We start from the raw sequence: 25696 nt of genomic DNA on the forward strand, positions 1-25696 counted from the left end.
GACAGGCTAGGGGCCGAGCGCTGCGACTAGGACAGGCTAGGAGTGCGGGCGCTGCGGCCACATGACCAACTTTATCCATGTGTTAAATATGAGATACATGTACACAATTAATAGGAAGTGGGGGGCGGGTACAGAAAACGTTTTTAGGAAATTGCCTCGATTCGTTCCAACTCCCACTTACACTGTAAATACATCATTCCGGGCGAAATCCCAATTACAAACGAAAAACTTCCCTGTATGTGTATACTTGGATTAACCTGTATTACGGTTACTGCGATCAATTATCAGAACTCAGTCAATTTAAATAATATTGAAATGTCACAGAACTTTCCTACTAATCTTTCTGTCCGTTAATGCAATATTTTGAGATATAAAAACCGGCGTTAAAATAAAACAAAGTATTAGTAAAATTTTTTAGAAAAATAAAGATAGAATTTGAATTGATTCCTTTATGATTTTCGTATATAGTTTATGTCATAATAGTGTCTTAGTCGGATGAATGAGACGAAGAGTTTAGTAGCAGTTATAAAATTGTCAATATTATAAACTGATACATTTTAAATCCTGTAGATATTAAAGCTTACTGAAGTCTGGACTGGAATTAAAAATGTTTATTTTGAATGCGCTGTGCCGCGATCCGTTTCCAATCCTCTGTATAATGCTAGAAGGTTATTGATTGATTATTTTTGAAAGTAGAAGACGACTCTAACTTTTAAAATTACTTGTGTATTTTTCGACCTACACATATCCGCCATACTCCACTTCTGACTTCCGCTATACTACATATCCGACCTACTAGCACATAGTATTACAGCAGCTATATGGACTTGTGGCCGCAGCGCCCGGCTTCTGGCCTTCCTAGCCGCGGCGCTCGGCCCCCTAGCCTGTCCTAGCCGCAGCGCTCGGCCCAGAAATTGTCTTAACCTAACCCAACCCTCAAATAATACCAAAATAAACAGCCGGCATAGGTCCGATATTGCAGTAGGTGGGAAAGTTAGAAGGTCAGAAGTTCGGTAGGGGGAATGTTGCGTTATAATATAGACGATGTAACACAACCAAATTAGTTTTCCATTTCTTTCGACGCACGATTCTATTCCTCTATACAACACTTCCGACCCAGGCCCGTAGCTTGGGGGGCACATGGGCATATTCCCCCACTTTACCCCCTTAGGGGGGGGGTGGCAAACTATGAGACATAGAAGAAGGAAGAGTAAAATAAAAAAAGAAGGGAAAAAGTGGAGAAAATCGCCATAAAATCTAATTTCTTTTTACCAATATTATGCGTAAATGTTTATTGTTTCTTCAAATTAATGAAAAAATTGCAGAGTGCTTTTGAAATTAATTATTTGGTAATTTCAATTTCTATCCTGTCCTGTGAAATGTATAGTGTTTAAATGATTTTTTGGGGGTATTTTTAGAGGCTTATATTCTATTCCCTTCTTTTATTAGATTAATAATTCTAATGAACAGCAAAATGTAACATGGAGACCATTTGAAATTATATATGAAATATGGCCAGGTTTAGGAGAGGCTGTTTGTACTCATCCTCAAGCTTGCAGGGTTTTTCGAATTTTAGTTTAATGCTTGAGCTTGTCTTGATCTTTACATCATTTACTTTCCATTTATATGAAAATAAGTATTGGTTATTCGTGATTCCAAAATTTGCAGTAATTCATTAATTTATAGTTTAACTCAAATCCATTACATCTTATACCTCCATTTTGTATTTGTTTCACAATTCTAGCTTCTCAATAGCACATAATGGGATAGAAAACATAATGCAATACAGGCAAAATATCCATCTTAAATTCTTAATAAACTATAATGTGTGATAAGTTTAAAATCAAGTGTTTTAGTCTTTTGTCAATGATTTGAGTTATGGGTCTTCCGGGGATTAAAAAAAATACTAGTGTGAATCGGACATATTCCTCGTAAAATAAAAGGTCACTTGAAATTAGGGAAATGTTTATTTACATTTTACAATTACATTTTATTACACTACAATTATTTATATATACTGCAAATTTCAGAGTTCAGAGCACAATATGTTACGTTGTGCAATTCTCCATTGTTAAATTCAAGTTTAGCGTAACAGATTTTTATTCTAAAATTTTCATATTTTATAAATTAATTGATTTTCAACATCTCTCATCGTCTCTGTTTAATATTTCAGGCCAGACACATTTCTGTTTGGACACCCTCCTTGGTTTCTGGATAGGAACTTCATGACACTAGATAGATAGATAGATAGATAATTAGATAGATAGATAGATAGATAGATAAATAGATAGATAGATATAGATAGATAGATAGATAGATTAGATAGATAGATAGATAGATAGATAGATAGATAGATAGATAGATAGATAGATAGATAGATAGATTGATAGATTGATAGGGCGGCGTTAGAAAGTCAAAGTTTGTGATAAAAACTCATTTTCCATTTTTTTTGGAACATTTAATATTTACCGATTCTTCTGTATGCTCACCACTACACACCTCTTCAGGCACTTCCCTTTACAAACAATAATAAAAAATAAATTAAAAAAATCAACAGGAATAATTCTTTCCTTTTAAGAATTAAAATTATTAAAAATATAGAGATACAAGGTTAAACTAAATATTAATTTTTGCTAAAATTGGACGTTTTTATATTTGGCGGGTATCATGGTTATTCTTTATTAAAAAGAAGTTTATGATCAGAAAACATTTAACATTAGGGTTTTTTGAAACCATATTGAAACATATTCGTTTACAAGTTTATTACAAACCCAAAAAAAACATACAAGCTTTTGACTAAGATCTTGACTTTTTGCGAATTATCGTTATGATCCAAAATTCTATTTTTAAAACTTTGCTTGTCTATTTGTATCCAAAAAACGTTAAAAACCAGCCGAACCGATCGGGCCCAAATTTTGTTGATAACTCAAATGACCCTCGTGAAGGTTTATATGATTGTCAAAGATGAACAATTTGCCCGAAAAAAATGTCAACATTTTTATCTTGCACGAATTTAAAAAAAAGATCCTCGAAAAACGATTTGCAAAGAAAAATGGCTGCAGCTGAAAGAGCAACGGTTAATAACTAAAATTGTCACCAGAAAGGGGCGTCAAACTATAGTTTTCACATAAATGAGTTATTTTCTAATCTGAGATCTAACATTTCAATTTCTTACCTGCAGTTTGGAACTTGAATCGTTTCACACTCTTTTAAAGGGATCTTTTCACAATGCTCTTTTCCAGATCTTTCATTCCCGTAACCTTCTTTACAGACCTAAACATCAAGATCAAGATCAAGATCTTATATTTACTCCTTCTTTACAGACCTAAACATCAAGATCAAGATCAAGATCTTATTTACTCCTTCTTTACAGACCTAAACATCAAGATCAAGATCAAGATCTTATTTACTCCTTTAACAAATCCAGATCATGAAAAGGAACAGAACTATTAACAGAAACAAAAATAATAATAAGCTTGAAGAACATCAAGGCTCAGCTAAAAAAAGAACAAAAACTAGATTAAGAACAAAGATCAACACATGGTGACACGATCCTATGGCTATAGATAAAAACAGAAAAAAAAACGGTTAAAGATAGAGACAAAGTAAAAGAACAAGATTAAGATTAAAAACATTATCTGAACTGAAGAACGAGTAAAACTAACCTCTTTATAATGTGTTCTACATTGATGTTTCTCAGTATAATCACAATGTTCTTTGTAGATGACCTAAATTTACAGCTAGTATACAGCGTGCATCAATAAACATGGGAATTAAGAGACAAATTGAAAGTCGTCATAGATTCCTGATACATATGACATGTCAAAGAAAGTATAAAAACGGGACTGTACGTCTGACGAGCTTGTTGATAAAGTGGTCTACCACAGTTTGAACATCAAGTCCGGCCGTTTTCGATATAGGATGTTTAAACTGATATAATGCACAAAGTAAGTTCATTAAAAAATACCGCATGGATCGAAGAGGATATAAAAGTTGTCACTCAATTTCCCATGTTTATTGGGACACCCCTGTACATGGGAGGACGAAACCCCAGAATTACCGCAAAAATAAGTCTCATATCAAAAATAATCTACGGAGGGATTATTTCTTTGCCACAAACTCACATTTTCTCATCACTATATCTTTGAAACCTGATGGCGTGAACCATTGATATCACAAACTTAGATTCTTTGATTCTATTAAAATTCAAAGTTTTAATATATCCAACTTCGGGAATTGTAACGATAAAGGGATAAGAAAATCAGAAAGGAATTAAGTCCTTGTCTGCACAAACTCTGATTTTCTAATCCCTATTTCTTTGCAACCCAATGTCGTAAATCTTAGATATTTCATTCTGTGAATTCTGTTGTCGCAAATAATTTCAATTTGAAATATCAAAGGTTTACACCTTCAAGTTGCAAAGACATGGGAATTAGAAAATTAAATTTTTTGGCAAAGATTCAATTCCTTAGGATTAAAGAAGTTAAAACGTGTTTAAAGAAGTTAAAAAGTGATTTTAAAAGTTTGAACTATTTTTTCCTCTGCATCGACTGAACACAGTATCACAATTTAAAACTTAGTAAAGAAATGAAAACTATAGAACAAAATAGAAATAATATTTCTTACCTCACATTTAGGTGTATGATGCTGATCACACTTTTTCCCATATTCTGTTGTATACTCTACATCAGTATACCTGCAAGTTTACTAATAAATTTAAATATAAGTTAAAACCACAGGGTGGGGGTGGGGTGCTCCCCCCTCACAACACCAGGAAGTTTAATGCTTAAAGGGTCTGTCAGTGTTATTTCAAGTGACCCTTCATGGAAATATGGTAAGTCCCGATTCACAACGCCATCCTTATGAAAACTTTTGTCTGGTCAATTAGATATAAATTTCTATCATTTTGAAAACTGATTATTTTTAAAATTGTGGTTTCTTGCGAATTTCTGCTACAGGAAAAAAAAATTAAACACTTTTAAAACTAGGAAAACGACAATATCTTCCACAGTACTGATCCCATACCGGTTTTTAATGATGATTTCCATCTGTTGATAGAGGGTCACTTGAAATTTCGCGTACAGTCCCTTTAACTAGGGCAATGGGTCAGGCGTCTTATTAAAATGGAACTGAGTTTTTGCTACAAACTCAAATTTTCTACTCCTTATACCTTTGCAACTTGGTGGTAATTCAATCTAAGATCATAATTAATAGTTTGAAATATCTACCACAAATTGGGTTGCAAAGATATAGAGATTAGAAAATTATAGTTTGTGGCAAAAACTCAGTTCCTTTCATGACTAAAAGAGTTTAAATTTATATATTATGACGAAAGTAACTCTCTTAAATATTTACATATCTATATTCGATCTATACGAAGAAATATCAATATATATATTAATTTTTGTAAGTAATTGTTGTTTGCTGTATGTTAGTTTTTAAACCACCCATTTCTAATTAATGTTTACTTTAAGGGAAAAGCTGTTTCAGTTTAAAATAAGGTTCTAACAGAAAACACATATTGTAAAGTTTAAAATGAAAATATCTTCAGAAGACAATCTGGCTGCAAACAATTCTACTGCGGGAAAACTTGTTGGGCTTATGATAAAAATTCTTTTGATTCCAGTTAGTCCACAAGAGGATGGAACATATCAGCTGAACATTTGTTCTCTCAGATATTTCTTTAGCTGTATTTTGTGGTGTATTCTCCCAACTGTATTGACTGGATGGATCCTATATCTTGATTTTGAAATGCAAACGAATGTGATAATGACGAAAGGTTACAGCTTTGCTAATTTTGCAACCCTTGTGTTTTTGATGATAGACTCACTCCTAGCATTGCTTATTTTCTGTGTTCTACCGACTTGCGGAGCATATTTAGTGGATCAATGTGGTTCTATTCCCTTAAGGATAATTCCTGCACGAAAATTCCAAGTGTTCATGTGCACTGCTCTCAACATCTCTCAGACAGTATTATGGTTAATCACATTTCAAGGAAGGGATCTTTACCTGAATATTTTTAGCACTAGTTTTGTTCCGATACAGAAAATTTCAAGCTTAATACTTATCAATATATACACCACAAACTTTGTCTTGAAATGTCAGGATTTGAAAACAACTGTCAACTATGAAATGCTGCTTAACAAATCTAAGACCTTATCCAAGGATTACATTGGTCTCAAAAATGGTCTTGGACCAAGTTTATTATTTCACTATTCTACCTCTATGCTTGTGATCATGTATCAATGCTATATTTTGACAACAAAATGTAACATGATGATTATAACTGATATTCTGAAAGGAATCTTCATGATCTGGAATATTACAATAGTAAGCCAGGAATGTTTTGAAGAAATGCACAGTGCAAATGATGTATTGAGGTATGAGACACATTTGTTTAGAATTGAACTAGACAAAAGAATTGAAGGTCAAATTCATGGGATATTAATGATACGACATTGTGAATTTGTAGCTTTTTTGGTTTTGATTTTACGCACAAGTGTGACAATAGCTAAATTATTTGGTTAAGCATTATGAAATTTAAAACATCTTTGTTTATCTCATTTAGCTTTTCAATTAAATGAGTTAAAATAAATTCAATCTGACGTGCAATATACTGTAACGTGGCATGTCTCACAGTAAGATATAGACAGAAGGAGAAGGTAAAACTTATGCAACATTACTGGTATAACTTTGAGACCTCGTAGCTTTTACGAACAAATATGAAAAAAGCAAAATTATCCGGTTTTCTATTAGAAATTCAAAACATTTGTGTTCCTAGATAGGGGGTGTAGGACGCCACGAGCCCCGCAAAATGATCTCTAAGCCTCTGGATTTTCAGATGAGTATTTAAATGTCCTGGCGCTACGCCCCTATCCTTTAGAATCTATATTATAGAATTAATGAATAAAATTGTTTAGAAAAAATACTTAATATTTTAATAGTTATGAAATGTTTTCTGGATATTCAAAAAAACAGTGCATAATAATTCAAAGATGAAATATTTTCTTTAAAACATGTTATTTATTACTTCTATAACTAACTTTTAGGGATACCGCCAGATCATTTTAAAAACTTATAAGCGAATATAAAGACTTAGAGACCATTTTGCGGGGCTCATGGCGACCCAGCAACCCCTTCCTCGTGTTCGTCCCATTAGCTCTTCAGGAGTAATGACGGAAAAGTTATTGATTTCAAACGTACGTGCATGCTATTTACTTTAGTGTTACATGATATCTAAATATAATTTAATACTGTTTAGGATTGCAGCTGATGACTGTTTGGATCCCGGCATGAAAGAAGAACTTAAATGGAGATGGATTTTGGTTGACAGAGAATCGGAGGCAACAGCTCTAGGATTCTTTACCATCAGCAAGTCAAGCATGATTTCTGGTTTTAGTACTATACTTGGATATCTTATTATACTTATCCAGTTCAAGCTTACTGACGTAGTTACTGATCCAGTTCAAGCTTACTGACGTAGTTACTAATCCAGTTCAAGCTTACTGACGAGTAGTCACTTATCCTTTTCAAGCATGCTGACGTAGTTACTGATCCAGTTCAAGATTACTGACGAGTAGTCACTTATCCAGTTCAAGCTTACTGACGCAGTTACTTATCTAGTGCAAGCGCACTGACGAGTAGTCACTTATCCAGTTCAAGCTTACTGACGAGTAGTCACTTATCCAGTTCAAGCTTACTGACGAGTAGTCACATATCCAGTTCAAGCGAATTGGCGTAGTTACTTATCTAGTGCAAGCTTACTGACGAGTAGTCACTTATCCAGTTCAAGCTTACTGACGTAGTTACTTATCTAGTGCAAGCTTACTGACGAGTAGTCAATTATCCATTTCAAGCTTACTGACGAGTAGTCACATATCCAGTTCAAGCTTATTGGCGTAGTTACTTATCCAGTTCAAGCTTACTGACGTAGTTACTTATCCAGTTCAAGCTTACTAACGAGTAGTCACATATCCAGTTCAAGCTTACTGACGTAGTTACTTATCCAGTTCAAGCTTACTGACGAGTAGTCAATTATCCATTTCAAGCTTGCTGACGTAGTTACTTATCCAGTTCAAGCTTACTGACGAGCATTTACTTATCCAGTTCAAGCTTACTGACGAGTAGTCACTTATCCATTTCAAGCTTACTGACGTAGTTACTTATCCAGTTCAAGCTTACTGACGTAGTCACTTATCCAGTTCAAGCTTACTGACGAGTAGTTACTTATCCAGTTTAAGCTTACTGACGAGTAGTTACTTATCCAGTTCAAGCTTACTGACGAGTAGTTACTTATCCATTCCAAGCTTTCTCACGAGTAGTTACTTTTACAGTTCAAGCTTACTGACGAGAAGTTACTTATCCATTTCAAGCTTACTAACGTGTAGTTACTTATCCAGTTCAAGCTTTTTGACGAGTAGTTACTTATCCAGTTCAAGCTTACTGACGAGTAGTTACTTATCCATTTCAAGCTTTCTAACGAGTAGTTACTTATCCGGTTCAAGCTTACTGACGTAGTTACTTATCCAGTTCAAGCTTACTGACGTAGTTACTTATCCAGTTCAAGCTTACTGACGACTAGTCACATATTCAGTTCAAGCTTACTGACGACTAGTCACATATCCAGTTCAAGCTTACTGACGACTAGTCACATATCCAGTTCAAGCTTACTGACGAGTAGTTACTTATCCAGTTCAAGCTTACTGACGAGTAGTTACTTATCCATTTCAAGCTTAATAACGAGTAGTTACTTATCCGGTTCAAGCTTACCGACGTAGTTACTTATCCAGTTAAAGCTTACTGATGAGTAGTCACATATCCAGTTCAAGCGTATTGACGTAGTTACTTATCCAGTTCAAGCTTACTGACGAGTAGTCACTTATCCATTTCAAGCTTACTGACGTTGTTACTTATCCAGTTCTAGCTTACTGACGTAGTTACTTATCCAGTTCAAGCTTACTGACGTAGTTACTTATCCAGTTCAAGCTTACTGACGAGTAGTAAATTATCCAGTTCAAGCTTACTGACGAGTAGTTACTTATCCAGTTCAAGCTTACTGAAGTAGTTACTTATCCAGTTAAAGCTGTTCTACTAAATTCGCACCGGCCAGGCCCGTATCCCCGTACTGAACTTTGATTAAATTCACTTCTAAATCTATATATATATTGCTTGTTTAGATGTCAGTCCGGTTGTTTGTCTCTAATAAATGTCAAAATAGCTGAACCGATCGAGCTCAAATTTTGTGTGAGACCTCGCATGACCCCAGGAAATTACAAAAAGTTGCCTCCAAAAATTTTAGATTTTAGTAAAAATTTTAAAATTCACGAAAACAAAGTTTTAAATCTTTAATTTTTTATTATTGTTTCATCAAAGAGAATGATTGAGCAACAATATATAATAGTAATTTTAGATTAACCATTTACAACTCTTTATTTCGATCATTTATAGAATATGGAATTTCAGCCTGGGGAAGAAACAAATATTCAGAAATGAAACAAATTCTCATTTTACAGAAACGAGCAATACGATTAATTGATAACTCAAAAGCCACGTCTCATAGTGATCCTCTTTTCCTTAAGTATAAGATTTTAAAGATTAATGATCTGGTAGACTTTAACCAAGCTATATTTATGTATAAATATACACATAAACTTCTTCCTGCATCTTTTGAAAATATTTTTAAAAAGCTTGGAAACTTTGAAAGACCTCTTAACTATCAACTTGACATTCTCAAAATGAACTCATTACAGGATTTACCATCAAGTTCTCTTCTTAAGATGTGGAATAACCTGCCTCTTGACTTAAAAAAAAGCAACTCTCTAAGTATATTTAAAAATAGACTACTAAATTCTCTTTTTGAAAATTATAGGACAATGTGTTATAAACCGAATTACTATTCATGTAAAACTAATTATATGTTTTATTATGCTTTGATATTTGTTGTGTACATGTCAGAAAATTACTTTTAACTCTAGTTATTCTAATTAATGTATAAACTATTTTGCATAAGATAAATTCGCACCCTGATCTCTAATAGTTCTCCTTAAATCTATTTAATTTAAATGTGTTGTTATCGTTATTAAAATTAGGTGGAAAAAATAATCAAAACAGCCAAGAGCTATTTTCCACCTTATTGCTTTATACTTGTACTGTTAATATAATCATTAATTTGTAATTGTAAACTCGTTCTGTACACAGCTCAGATACATGTATTTTAGCAATAAACTTTATCTTATCTTATCTTACAATTAAAAGTTGAAATAGAATACGCGTGCGAAGGTTTTTAAAGGTTTTTAACTAAAATAACAAAATTTACCCCTTAAGGAATTTTAAAAAAAAGTATTAAATTATTGAACACTTTGAAGATACTAAATTAAGTTCTTGTCTAGGGGATTAATCTAGGTCGGTGAAACGATCAGGTCCAAATTTTTGAAATTTTTGAAAATTCATCAATTTAAACAGAAAATTTTATAACCATTAAAATTGGCGACTTTCAGTGCACAACAGTTAAAAGCTAAAATTTTTAGAAAATGGGACGTTTCATATAATTAAAATAGGGATGGATCGTTTTCACTTTTAACTTTAAAATAAATAGGGATGGATCGTTTTCACTTTTAACTTTAAAATAAATAGGGATGGATCGTTTTCACTTTTAACTTTAAAATAAAAAAACGCAGATGTTTTTTTTTAGTTTTACTTCGTTGTTTCGTTTACGAAGGTCGTTTATTTAATAACGACTGTTAACGTTACTAACAACCCTTAGTTACCAACCATTATAACTACTATTAACAACAGATGGTAATTATGCCGCTAAAAATTCCCTTAGTCTTTTTCTTTTATAGATTCTATTTTTTTTAAAATGGATAAAATGTATACCTGTAACATTTTGAACATTCTCTATTCTGAACCAGCCGTGGAACTAAATATGCGCTTAACTGAAACAAGTTAACTTTTATTTGTCTCAAACTCATGCAAAGGTCATCTATTGGTCGGGCAAAATCTATTCGGTTTAAAGTTTAAAGTTTAAACTTTTTAAAAATGCGGGAAAAACAAGCTATAAAATCAGGAAAAGGAGTTGAGTTTTTTTCCACAAACTCCAATCACTTTATTTTTGCAACTGGATCCTGTAAACCTTTTATACTTCAAACTTGGAATATTTAATCTGTCAGAATTCTTAGTTTGAAATGGCAAAGGTCTACAAGAACGGGTTGCAAAGATATAGGGATTAGAAAATCAGAGTTTGTGGCAAAAACTTAACTCCTTTACGAAATTTGTTATTGTTATCATTTTAAAGTTAAGTTTTTTTTTACGAACTAACCTAATAGAATTGTTAAAACCTTAAGTGTAAAAAAAATTTTAACCGTTTTTGATTGCGTCATTAGATAAGAAATTTTTATGTGGATAATTTTGCTGTAGAAAATAACGAACATTTGTTAAAAATAGAGACGAATCTGGCATTAATACAAAGTTTTTATTTGTATTTAAATATGCATATAAAATGTTACCCATGCAAAAGATGAGACTGCAAAGCCGACTTAAACATAAAAAAATGACAATTCCAAAAGTAAAGTACGTCGTCTGTCTTGAATATATGTTTTAATGGTATTTTTATTAATTTGCCCCTGAAAGAAACAAGCATAAAGTTGCCTTGTAGGGAATCATGAATATATAAAAAACAATCAGTATAATTTCTGTACAGTCGTCTTTGTTGGTAACCCTGAATGTCACATTTTTGTGCGTCCTCAAAAATCCCTCCGGCCTTAAGTTCTTAATCAATTGAAGTCCAAAACTTGAAACCAACTTTATTTTCCCGGGATGGAGAACCAGCCGGGGCAAAAAAGAAACAATCTTTTTAAAGCATTAACTCGGATGAGCAAATCAAATAAAAATAACAGGGGGTTTTGTGGAAATTTAAAAACTCGATGAAAAGAAATCAATTTTTAAAAACAAAAACATCTATTTTTTAGCTATTCATACCAGGCCTGCAGGGATCCCATTGGTTTCCTCAAAAAATTCCGCCAATTTGGTCCATGAGGTATATAAGTGAAAAGCTTTTTAATATAAATATGAATAATCACAATATTCAATTTTTCTTACCTTGCACTTTCTATCTGGAACTTTCCTGTACAGAATCAAATTGATATTAAAAATTAAAGAAAATATTTAAAACAAACCAAACTAAAGCTTGGAAAATGTTGAAATTAAAAAATATGACATTTCCTGCAAGCTTGTTCCGGAACTGGTTTACAAACAGGAACCTAAACAAACATGGTGTCAATCATCAATTAGATCCCGGTTGGGCTATTTTTGTCTAAAATACAAGGGGGGGGGGGAGGCATGATTTTGTCCTTAGAGATGATATTGGATAGTGTGATACACGTCGCTAGTCCAACTTTTCAATGCCTAATTAAGTTTAAATATTTTGAACAATTTTTTATTGGTTTTTCCTCAATTTCGAAGGTTTTTCAAATAAGTAAATTTTAGATCTGTCGCTAAGATAAAAAGGGACTATTTAAGATTCTTAATTTATAAATTTTATTTAATAAAAAGTCAGGGACTTTTTTAGATTTTTTTAAAACTAGGGTTTCCATTCGCAAAACTTTTGCGCAATTTTTGCGGAACGAATTTTTCTTTCTTTGCGCATCAGTTTTCCGCGAAAAAAAACAACAATTTGCGCAATCATTCGGAAAAGTCATTTCGTGCAAAATTGCCCAATTTCGCTTTTGCGAAACTCAAGTTTTGCGCAACTCCGCAATTTTTAAAATATTAAATGGTTGGTGACGGTGTGTGTTTCTTAGAATTCAATTCTGGAAAAATCTTGTTTTGGAATGTCTTCCTATTGGTCACTTTTACATAATTGACCAATGATAGTTAAGAAGAGTTCAAATCTCACAATTTTCTCGACAATTTTAGTTTTGGACATGCATATTTCCTAAAAGTGGATTTTTCAGAAATTGGTTACTTTCTTGCATTATTTTAGATGAGATTTTAGAAATTTGATTAAAAAGATTTAAGAACATAATGCATACTTGATTAGGCAAAGCTTTTAAGGGTCACTTGAAATTATTTAATAGGATTAAAATATTGCCAAGTTTTACACTCTCTAATTTCTATTTTATTAATTTTGGTCCCTTAATTTAAACATTTTGTAACTGGAAGTATAACCAATTGAGTGAGTATAATCATTATCATACTCGTATGTTAATATTTTTTATGTATGGAATAAATCTTCAGTTGTTCAATTCTAAGCTTAGAATATCAATTTTTGACAATTTGCCTAAAAAGTTACATTTTGCGTAAAACTTGCGGTTTTGCGTAAATTGCGCAAAACTAAAATTTCGTTTCATTTCTTTTCGCAAAAAATATTTCCAGTTTTGCGCAAATTGCGCAAAAAAATAGCGCAAAACTCATTGCGTTTTATGCGCAAAAATAGCGCGAAAGTTCGAAAAAGTTCGCAAAAAAAAAAATTCGCGCGAAAATAGCGCAAATTTTGCGTTTAAGATTTAGCCATTTCGTGGAAACCCTATTTAAAACTGCTTTCGCAATTTTGTTCTCAATTCTGACATCAGGGGGTTGGAAACTTGGAATGGGATTAATGAAACAGTAATATCTTAATGATAATTGTAAATCAATTAAAAAATAACGTAATTTGAGTTGACATACACTAGTGTAAGCTGTAGAGTTGACATACACTAGTATAAGCTGTAGAGTTGACATACACACACTAGTGTAAGCTGTAGAGTTGACATACAGACACAGTGTAAGCTGTAGAATTGACATACATTGGTGTAAGCTGTAGAGTTGTAGGATCAACTTTTACTCCTTCAGGGTAAGTGTTAAAGTCCAGGGTATCTTTTTTATCAAAACCTTATGAAAATAATTTTTTCCCTCTGTTGTTAAAATGATTTATTCTTTATAAACTATAACATCTATATTGAGTAGTTTACATTTTTTCAGAAGGTTTTCGATGTAGACAATTCCACGTTAAACTAAGCTAGTGGGGTGCAGGTCAAATAGGCTTATGATAGTCTAGCCACGCAATCTAAGTTGAAACCGAGCTGACATATAGGATAGGGTCGGGCCGGTACATGCCCCGCGTCACAAGGGGTCGGTCCGGTTCGAATTCAAATTGACCCTACTGTCCACCGTGATTACAAGACATGCTAGATATATAAAAAGAACCTGAAGCTTTTGACAATGTTGATCTGGAACATCATGGCAGTTTGGAACTTCAAGGGTTTGACAAACTTGTTCGGCCACTGGAGAGCATTTAGGCCCAGTCACCTAATGAATAAGGATGGTCACGCATTACTAATTCATTCCAAATTAGCCTCTTTTGTTTACGTTTTTTTTGCAAAAACAATCAAAATAAAAATATAAATTTATAAACACATGTGAAGAGCATAAAATAAATAAACACAAGCTCTAATTTTCTAATTCCTGTATATGTAATTCTGTGAACATCAGGTTTCAAAGATGCAAGGGTTATAAAATTGGAGTTTGTGGCAATTAATTTACTTCTTTGGAAATCTTTGCACTGTAAGTTTAAAATAAATTGGGATTTCAGAATAGATTATATAACATTGAATAGGAATCCAGCTTTTAAATAGATTTATAAATTTGAATAGGAATCCAGCTTTTAAATAGATTTATAAATTTGAATAGGAATCCAATAAAATAAAAATGAAATTGTACCTCTCTGTATTGTTCCTGGCAATGTTCCTTAGGCTCTGACTTACATTCCTTTCTAACATTCGATGATATATATAAATATCATAATTATATATAATTGTGATATATAAATATTATATATATATATACAAAGGATCAGCCCAAAAAACATTTTATCAATAGGCTAATTCAAACAGTCTCTAGACTCTATTAGTCCTCAAACAAGAGAAATACTGTACATATGTATGTATATGAATACTGTACATATGTATGTACATGAATACTGTACATATGTATGTACATGAATACTGTACATATGTATGTACATGAATGGAACAGATTTTAATTTTTCGACAAATTATATAAATATATACATTGACCATAAAATGTAATATAATAATCAATCTTTATTGAAATACATTTATTATTATTATTATTATTATTATATACAAAATTAAATATATATATAATTTTATAATATAAAAAACATTAGATAATAAATAATATATATTTAACATTAGATAGTATATAATATTTTCATATCCTTGGATAATATAATAACTATCTTCTGATATAAGCTTAGAAAGTTTTCTAGTGTTTTTTATAACTTTAGTTTTAATTTGATATATACAGAATTAGTCAAAAATAAATGGGAGTAGCGTTCTTGTTTTACAAAACAATAACAGGGTAAACGTGTGTCAGGATAAACATATTAAAATTTAATGATTAAAATGGAACATAGAAAAAAAATCCCAAAAAAACAATTTTTTGTAATATTTTTTTTTTATAAAATTCTATTGCAGAAAATTTTTATTTTATTTTTCAATATAATTTTATGAAACTTTGAAATATAATAGAGTTGGGATGTTCTAATCTAAAAAAACCATTTTCACAAAGTTTTTATTGTTGTTTTGGTTTCATTTTATTTCATTATTTTTCCACATAAAACATGAAACCTGCAAATATTCGTAAGTTGTTTTGTAAAACAACATTCATCCCGTATTTAACTCAACCTGTAGTTTTTTAGTTAAAAGAAAGAACAAAGGCAACATTGAACAATTCCAAAGTGTTTTAGTTATATTGGTATAAAAACAAATAATCAAAATAACTAATTAAGCCTTTAAACTTAGTTTGATGAAAATTACATCACGAGGATGAATTTCTTGCAATAGAATTTTGTATAAATCCATAATGAAACAAACATTTTCTAATCCCTACTTTTTTGTTACCCTTTGTCGTAAAGACTTTTAATAACCAACTATAAATTAAGTTCAATTAAAATAGTCTATATTTGAAATAATAAAGGTGTCCACTATCAGGTTGCAAAGATATTGGGATAAGAAAATTTTCATTTGTAGTAAAAAACTTTTCATATTAAAAGAATAATGAACGTTTAAACCCTTCTAAACAATACCTGTAGTAGGTTTCACATTCTTCTTTTTCTTCATATTGACAACGTTGTGTGTACTAAATTAATATATGGAGGAGCATTAATAATGTCGTCTTAGCTAGGAAAATATTTTATTCCACCCAATGAAATTAAATTTTGTTTCACGAATTATGTTTCAGTAAGAACAGTATCAAATCAAAATCCGCAGTTGAAGACGTCAAAATCAATTGCCTTAATACAGCAAGGATAATGATCTATGCAGCAATCTTTTGGTGTAAAATAACTCTTTCATTTAATAAATAATTACTATATAATGGATCAATATTCAATACTACATCTGAGAGACGATGGTGTAGATTTCGACAATATAAAAAATGTAGTTTTATCCTTGATCCTTCCAATTTATGTTATAAAAAAAGCAGATGTACATGGAACCCAATTATACAAGATAAAAGATTGAATGAATTCCGTACAGTTTTCTCTAAAGACTCATCCTTTGTAGGATAAAACCACAAATGGGCCATTTTCGATTTTTTCTTAAATAATAACTCATTTTAAATTTAAAAAAAAGATATTTTTAGAATTGGTTCAGAGATAGGTGGATCAGACGTCATGTATGGCACTTAATTTTAGACATTCTTACGACAAGGAATATCAGAAATGTGCATGTAAAAAAGAACATACAGGGTTACCCACAAAATAATGAGACTTCATAGACGACTGTACGAAATTCTGTGTTTAAACTTCTTTCTTTCTTTACAAAATCATTAAATAAGCCAGTCAAAGACCGCATTCAAGATATAAAACTTAATCTAAACATGGGATTGTCATAACTAAGTTTCAAGTCGTCTTCACAGTCTCATCCTTAGCTTTGTGGGTAACCCGGTATCTTACCTGGGTCCAGAGTGCATTCTATAAGTGCGAAATTTTGCATCTTAGTTTTTACAAAAAAAAAATTTCCATATTATGTTTTTTGTTTAGTTTTTACCTTTACATCACAAACATCTCGATAAAAGTTTTCACAGTGTTCTCGTTCCTCTGTTTCACACTTTAAAGGGAGTATTTTAAATTCCAAATTTTTTTTTAATATTTGATGTGAAGAATTAAAGGAACGTCTCAAATGATTTGAAGAATCTTTTCAAGAAAACTATGGAAAAATATCTTAATTTTGTAAATATAAATAGAAAAATATCTTAATTTTGTAAATATAAATAGAAAAATATCTTAATTTTGTAAATATAAATAGGAAAAATATCCTAATTTTGTAAATATAAATAAAAAAAATATCCTAATTTTTGAAATATAAATAGGAAAAATATCCTAATTTTGTAAATATAAATAGAAAAAATATCCTAATTTTGTTAATATAAATAGAAAAAATATCCTAATTTTGTAAATATAAGTAGGAAAAATATCTTAATTTTGTAAATATAAATAGGAAAAATATCTTAATTTTGTAAATATAAATCAAGAAATATAGTTACCCGTCTTGTCATATAATCTCTTTAAACAATTCATAATCAATCTTTGGGTATATAAAATTATATATTAATTGATTCAATGGTTAATTAATTAATGACAAATTTGATTAATTAATAACAGATTTAATTAATTAATAACCGATTTAATTAATTAAAAACAAATTTGATTAATTGATATCAGATTTGATTAATTAATTTATCAGATTTGATTATAAATAACAGATTTAATTTATTGATAACATATTTGATTAATTGATAACAGATTTTATTGACAAATAACAGATTTGATTTATTGATAACAGATTTAATTAATTAATAACAGATTTAATTAATTAATGACAGATTTGATTATTTGAAAATAGATTTGATTAATTGTTAACTTATTTAAATTCAAAAAATGATTGATTGATAAAATAATTGTAAAATTAATAAACAATTAATTAATCGATTAAATAATTGATTACAATTTGGATTAAGTATTAGATAGTTAATTAATTCATCTGAATTAAATGATTAATTGAGTAGGAGAATAATTAATTGATTGATTAATTGATTGATTGATTGATTGATTAATTGATTAATTGATAAATTGATTAATTAATTGATTAATTGATTAATTGATTAATTGATTAATTGATTAATTGATTAATTGATTAATTGATTGATTGAATTGTTTGCCTGCAAGTGCAACCGCAGAATATATCCATGAGGGAATTGCCTCCGAAATTCAATCCCTGAAATAAACGCTGAGAGATGAGGAGATCGTCTTTAACACCAAAAAGTCGAATTTATTTTTTAATTCCAGACTAGCCATTAACATAGAGAATAGAATATATATTAGAGGGGAATTTACTAGAAAAAAGTGTAAAACGGCCATTTTGTTGTACTGTTTCCATACTGCAGGTGTACTTCACATATTTATGCTATATAACCTTTTAGGCCCTGGAATATCATTTCATAGAAAATCTAAAATTATTGTTAAAAGAAAACCAAATTATGAAATAGGCTGGTTTCATAATTGATCAATGATCATTTCACATAGACTCTATGCCTTTCACTTTACAAACGATGATTTTCCGTTATAACTATAAATCAAATGATGTTTTTATTTACCTGATTCATTATAAAGTTTATTTAACAGCTTTAAAAAATTCGAAATTTAAATGAATAGTGTAGGGAACATATTGTATTAATGTACTCTACTGCATATATTTTGTGAACATTTACATGATTTGTACACTTTGAACTCCCTTTCAGGCTGAAAGGGACTGAAAAAATTCATACCGAGAGATTCTCTAAATTCCCTTCTAATATGTATTCTATTCTCTATGAGTTCCCACATTGTGTCCCGAGTCAAGCGGTATAGTCGTTTTTCAAGTTTAATGCCATTGCCATGGTTTCAAACAAAAACGCAGATATATGTATTTATACATTTAGAAGAATAAATTGAAGACTACGTTTTAATTGAATCATCAAAACACCTGAGGCATGGCTGAGGCAGCCATGTCCATATCCATTTCATTTTCTCCATCCATATACAAGTTATTGTAGCCGAAATAGTCACTTTCATTTCGACAAAAAACTACAGGCAGCCATAATAAGTTTATAAACAAATGCATTATCATATATTATTTAGTATCTGAAAAATAAACAATTCTAAAATTTTAAAATTCAAAAAAAATATATTTTGTTTGTTTGGGTGTTTGTTTGTTTGTTTTGGTGTTTGTTTGTTTGTTTGTGTAGGTTGGATGCCAGGTTTCAACTGAAGAATATTTAATAGTTTCTCTCTTCAAAACTTAATGACAAATTTAATGAAGTATTTCCAAGAAGATTTCTAGAAATTAAGATTTCCCTGGATTTCAAGATATGTATATTATTAGGGTACAGCTAAACTTGAAATATGTAAAAACGTTATATCTTACTATAAACTTGGGAACCCAGCGTTGCCCATGTTGTCAAAGTTAGTCCCACCGTTTACCCGCCCTTTGTCGTACTTAATACGGTTTTAGATATTTTACCCGTTAATAATGAACCCAATCAACTTAAAATCTCAAAACCAAGCTAAGAACATTCCCGTGGCTGTTCCGAGTTCCTCAATCAAAATTTGAGGCAAATTGGTCTATGGGTTACTGATTTATGATCGGACAAACAAACAGACAGACAGACAGACACCCAAACAGAGATTACAATTTTTTATATATAGATCCACCACTTTGCTTTTGTAAAATTGAAATCTAAGATGAATTATAATACTTATTATTACTTGAATATTTATTAAAACCAAAATTTGAAGTTTTATCAATTCGATGCAAGCAAACTATAATTATAACACTAACCTACTTTATGTTTTTTTAATGATTTTTGACTTTTTTTTGGTTTGTTCTCTAATTCCTTAAATTGTTCATAATAAAAAGTATTATAATCAAATTTAAATGTTTTCGAAAAAATTAGATTTAAACAAAGTGCTTGAAATTTATTCTTTTGGCTCGTTGTGTATTTCAGAATGCCTACTTTGAGAATTAAGACATTTTCGATAATAAACCATTTTTAAAATGTTTTTAGAATTAGATTTGGCTGAAGAATATCTCGAATGATGTAATATGCACGTTTCATACAATTTTTACTCTACCCTATATATATATGTTTTTTCATTGTAATTTCGTTTGAACGTGTTACACGGTTACACTGGATAATGTCACGGACGAAAATGAAGCGAGAGTTGTTGTGCAAGGTAAAACTGAGAAATGTTGAAAGGGGAAAATGAAAAATTGTAGAAACTTGATCAAATGATGGAAACCGTGTTCATGAAAAGTAATGTTCTAAATCTAATCATGTTATTTTCTATTTTTGTATGAAACATTTTGCAGACGAAAGTACGCTATTAGACAAAACTAAAGAATGAAAAGTTACAGCTTAAATTTTAAGTTTCAGCTCTTGATTTAAATAAAACCTATACTTTAAGCTACAGATTAAATATATAACTCGCCGAAATCGACGAGTTAAATATCTAATATAGTTTAATTTGTCTATTAATCAAAAATGATTCTCTTAAAAAGGAGGCAAATATTTTTATTGTGGCGTTTGCGTAGCTATATATATTATCTATATAGTAAAGCTCTTCTAAAGATATGTTATATAGTTATAAATGGCCAAACCCCGGGGGTAATGAAGGCTAAAAATAAAGATTTATTCAAAATTTATTTTTCAAAATTCAATATTTCTTAAATTTTTACGGGCAACGCCCTGGCACTTCAGCAATCAACCCATATAGCTAGTCTGGGATTAAATTTAGACCTTGAATTCATTATTTTACAGAACTTAAAAAGACTCGTGCATTCCTAAATTTGTAGTTTTGGACTCTGTAAGATTTGCAAAGATTGAAATATAATTGAAACCCTGAAAATGCTGAGGGCTGGGGGGGGGGGGGGCTATTTACGCCCACTCCTCAAGTGTTTTGCTCTGGTCCCTCTCCCCCCTTCCGTTTATTTTATTAAAAAAGAGACCAATTGGGACAGGTTTCAAACATGAAAAATCAAAGCGTTTTTTGAAAGTTTTAGAAAGAATCAATGTTAATTTTTCTCTACTTATCTATTTATCATTTTATTTTATCGGTTTTAATTTTCAAATAATTTCTGAGGAAATAAATATGGCCACCTCATGTTTATTACATCCTTTTAACTCGGCCACAGTGAAGTATAAAACCACTTAATTGTAGCTATTAAAGTTTCCCCCAGTTTCCCCGTCAATTCTTTTCAAGTTCTCCCCCCCTCCTTCCCCCTTCCAGGAAATTCCCCCTACTCCACATCCTTCTTATACCTTCTCAGGAAATTAAAGAGCATGAAACAAAACATGGAAAATTAAGGAATTAGTAATTAAGATTTACAACATCTTAATGGGACTGTTACCGAATTTCAATTTCTTCTCATTTTAAATATATTTTTTATAAAAATGATAAGGTGTTCTTTTAGCAAGTTGTTTTAATGATAAAAAAATTTTGAAAAGTCATGAAAACAATTCATTAAAAAACAAAAAAAGATCGCTAGTTAACTAAAGTTTCAGAAAGAGTAAATATTTACATTTAGTTTATAGCACCGATTTAAGGATTTATCTCTAATTGGATAATGAGATAGATAGAAAGATAGATGTTACCGCCATGCAATTTCTATAATTGGTTCAGAATAGACACCAAACACATGACTGAACCCTGATTGGATCAGGCGCTAATGGACTTGGCATACAGGAGTGATGCATTTTTATAGTTTAATGGTAAACTAGATTTCTATTTTTTTATTTACAAAAATCTTTGGTTTACCACTTGAGACTTAATAGTTCAAATAAATATTATTTGTTGCATCCAGCTTTTCGAGGAGACCTTTTCATTCCTTTTGTTGTAAATAGGCATTGGAGAAGTTACGAGGCTAACTTAGTTACACTAAATATATTTAGTTATTGTATATTCACTTTTAATGTACTTGTTCTTTTCCATTATTTTGCTTATTTTCTATTTTTTTCATGCAAAAAGAAAGTTAAAGTACTTATGTTAATTTTCTTTCGTTACTGAACTGTTCTATTATGGTATATCATAAATCACGAAACCTCTCATAGTTCTCAAATTAGTTTTCAATATGCAAACATTGCATTCTTCATCCCTTCTTCTTCCCTCTTGTCATTACCTTCTCCTTCCCTTCTCCTTCCATGTTACTTTCCATCTCCTTCCCTTCTCCTTCCCTTCTCCTTCCCTCCCCCTTCCCTTCTCCTTCCCTTCTCCTTCCCTTCTCCTTCCCTTCTACTTCCCTTCTCCTTCCCGTCTCCTTCCCTTCTCCTTCCTTTCTCTTTCCCATTTCCATCCCTTCTCTTTCCCATTTCTATCCCTTCTCCTTCCCTTCTCCTTCCCTTCTAACCTAACCTAACCAAACCTAACCTAACCTAACCTAACCTAACCTAACCTTCTCCTTTCATGTTCGTTCCCTCCTAACCTAACCTAACCTAACCTAACCTAACCTTCTCCTTCCCTTCTCCTTCTCCTTCCCTTCTACCCCTTCTCTTTTCCTTCTCCTTCCCTTCTCCTTCTCCTATATAGTGTGAGTAGGTCTGGGGTTTATGTTTATTGGTTAGATGTATTGAAGCGTGTATAATACAGAGAAGAACCTGTCAACACCACAGCTTAGGATTGGTCAATGGTTAGACTCTTTATATCCACCAAATATACAAGAGGACTCAGGAAAGAAAATACAGGGGACACAGGAAGGAATATACAGGGATCCTCAGAAAGGAATATAACAGGGATCTGGAAAAAAATCTCAAAAAAGGATGAGGTGAAGGGGGGGGGGAGTCGAATTTTAAGATTTATAAACAACTTTTCTTTGTCAAGCCAACGGGCAAAGTAGCTTTTACCGGATTTACATGGTGACCCGCTAAACATGAAAAATTAGAGACAACTTAAAGATTGTCTTCGATCTTTGATACAATCTAAAGACGACCAAATATTATACAAGCTTTGCATAGTATGGTACATCCTGAAAAGCTTGCGTATCGTGCAATTATTTCTTGATACACACTTAATGGACTTCCTTAGATAGCTGTCGAAGATCTAAGACGGGTTTTGAGTGTGATCTCAGCTGATATGTTTTGTTGGGACACCCTGTAGATCCGGTAATTCTTACTGTGAGAACCAGAAAACTCTGGAATAGTAAGTCGACTTTTAGACTGAAGTTATGACTTTGAATATAGTCCAATGAACATGATAAACAGCAATTGTGCACAGTAAACAGACTTAATAAGTACTATAATAAGTTACTTATAAAACAATTTGCTTTGTAACAGCAAAAAAACACACTTGAATATTGATTTAATGTCGTCTTCCTATTCCACAGATTTCTGGTTCTCTCTATACGTGCTCATTTAGCAATGTTTATAGTTTATTAGAATGAAAATAGATATTATACTTTTCAAAAATTATCATTTTTTTCTGGACACGAGTAAAATGACAAGGAAACGATATTTTCTGTGCCGCGCCACGTCAAACTAAAGTAAATCAATCATATCCTCTCTTATTGAAGAGCTTTTGAGAAGAACAAAATTGTTTCAAAGGAATTGAGTCTTTGTCACAAACTCTTCTTTTCTAAATCCTATATCTTTGGATTCCAATGTCGTAGACCTTAGGTATTTCAAACTATGAATTCTGTTAGATCAAATAATATAAGTTTGAAATATCAAAGTTTTACGACATTGGATTCCAAAGATATAGGGATTACAAAATCAGAGTTTGTGGCAAAGACTCAATTCCTTTCTAATATGTAACCAAATAAATTTGCTTCTCTCAAATTCATGTGTAAATTAGAACTATTGGAGCTACGAGGTCACAATGTTGTCCCAGTAACAGCGCAAATATTTGACCTTCTTCTGTTTAAGTTTGCAGTGGTGGATGTTCAAAGACCCCTGCACAGATATAGCAGCTAGGGATGTGTCTGATCACAAGAGGACATAGCTCACCATCAAATAAAGCAAATCTAAAAAAACTGCAGAAGTTATGCAAACCCAATATTAGTTTCAAAGCGAAGCCTTGCAGTGCTGTTATCATACCACATTTTTAGAAAACAAACGAAAAACACTATAGACTGGGAACAAGAGACTCCATTTCTGAAAACTACCTCATGCTAAAATCTTGTTTATCTTGTATGGCACCTGTTTTTGTCAAACCCTGTCAATCATAAATGCAATATCCAGAGAAAAGAGTATTCGTAGTAAATTGTAAACTTTTGAATTGTTTAATGTAATTTTACTTTAGACAAATATAAATGATGAATATATATAAGACAAGAATATGTCAACTATGTATAGCTAAATATAAATAAAACAAAATATAAAAGTCAAATTTATATTTTCTTTACATTCATTTCTATTATATAAATAGGATAGGATAATATTCTTCCAAGAAAATTAATATTCTTCCAAGGATGATTAATATTCTTCCAAGGATAAATAGGATAGGATAATATTCTTCCAATGATAAATAGGATAGGATAATATTATGTATTCTTTATTCTGTATTCTACGTAGTACGTATCCTGTATCCTGCAATATTTATCCTGTATCCTTTATTCTGCATCCTGTATCCTGTATTCTGTATTCTGAAACCAGTATTCTGTATCCTGTACCCTGTATCCTGTATCCTACATATTCTATATTCTGTACTTTAGTAATCTTTATTCTGTATTCTGTTTTCTGTATTCTGTACCCTGCATCTTGCATATTCTGTATATTCTGTATTCTCACAAACCCCCTTCACCCTAGTATATATCATTAATAACCTACTACTGACAAATACAGGGGGCGTGTTGGGCGGGCCAAAAGTAGGGGGGCATTCTCAAAAGATCATTAATCTCTTTACCCCCCCCCCCCACCACCACCACTCCCTTCATTATCATTCTTATATTTAAAGTGAACCCTGGTTAAATACCGTTTAATGGTTTAAACACTGGCAGGACAATGAACATCTTAAAGGAAAAGTGCGCCAAACATTGTAAAATTCATATGATCTTATTTAAAACTCAGGGCTTGGTTTGATAATTTTTGTTTTCATGTTTACATACCTTAAAGGGACATAAGAGATGGAATGTCAGATTGACAGCGGTACCATTAAACGCGTGGACTAATCAAGAATGTTTTTCTTTTGGAAAATAATATATTTTCAATTCTGCTTTTTTCTGTAGAATGGATTTGCGGATCTATGCTACACAAACAAGTAGTGGAAATTGTCGAAATCTTCCCATTAATAATGAACAGATAGAGGTTACCGATATGAATTGATGACAGACATTTTCTCATTTTGTACACCAATTTAAAATCCTGCAAACCTAAAATGCTTGTTTATATATATATAAATAGTAGTAATCTCTGTTTGCCTTAGAGTTTGTTTTATGTTCGATCATAACTTAGGAACCGATATTTACCTAAACTTTTGATTGGGAAATTTGGTCGAACCCCGGGAATTTTCTTAGCTTGGTTTAAGTGGGAAGAAGAAGAATTTACTTCTAAAGGCATTGAGTTTTTGCCACAAACTCTGATTTTTAATCCTTATTTCTTTACAACCCAATGTTGTAAACCTTAGACATTTCAAACTATAAATTCTGTTGAATGAAGTAATCGAAGTTTA

The 25696-nt window shown here is 31.4% G+C and overlaps 1 protein-coding gene across 1 annotated transcript; it reads right to left on the bottom strand.

Moving 5' to 3' along the window:
* Nucleotides 1-1948: 1948 nt before the first annotated feature.
* On the bottom strand, nucleotides 1949-16971 carry LOC111712350 (uncharacterized). The gene is made up of 8 exons (XM_023486931.1): nucleotides 16955-16971; nucleotides 12097-12121; nucleotides 10876-10934; nucleotides 4627-4696; nucleotides 3666-3728; nucleotides 3176-3273; nucleotides 2470-2515; nucleotides 1949-2231 (listed from the first exon to the last, which is right to left on the bottom strand). Exons 1-8 carry the CDS (start codon nucleotides 16969-16971, stop codon nucleotides 2139-2141), a joined length of 471 nt encoding a protein of 156 aa, XP_023342699.1. The 3' UTR covers nucleotides 1949-2138.
* Between the last annotated feature and the right edge of the window lie 8725 nt (nucleotides 16972-25696).

The sequence above is a fragment of the Eurytemora carolleeae genome, unplaced genomic scaffold (genome assembly GCF_000591075.1).
Source record: "Eurytemora carolleeae unplaced genomic scaffold, Eaff_2.0 scaffold1265, whole genome shotgun sequence".
Classification (NCBI taxonomy): Eukaryota; Metazoa; Arthropoda; class Copepoda; order Calanoida; family Temoridae; genus Eurytemora; species Eurytemora carolleeae.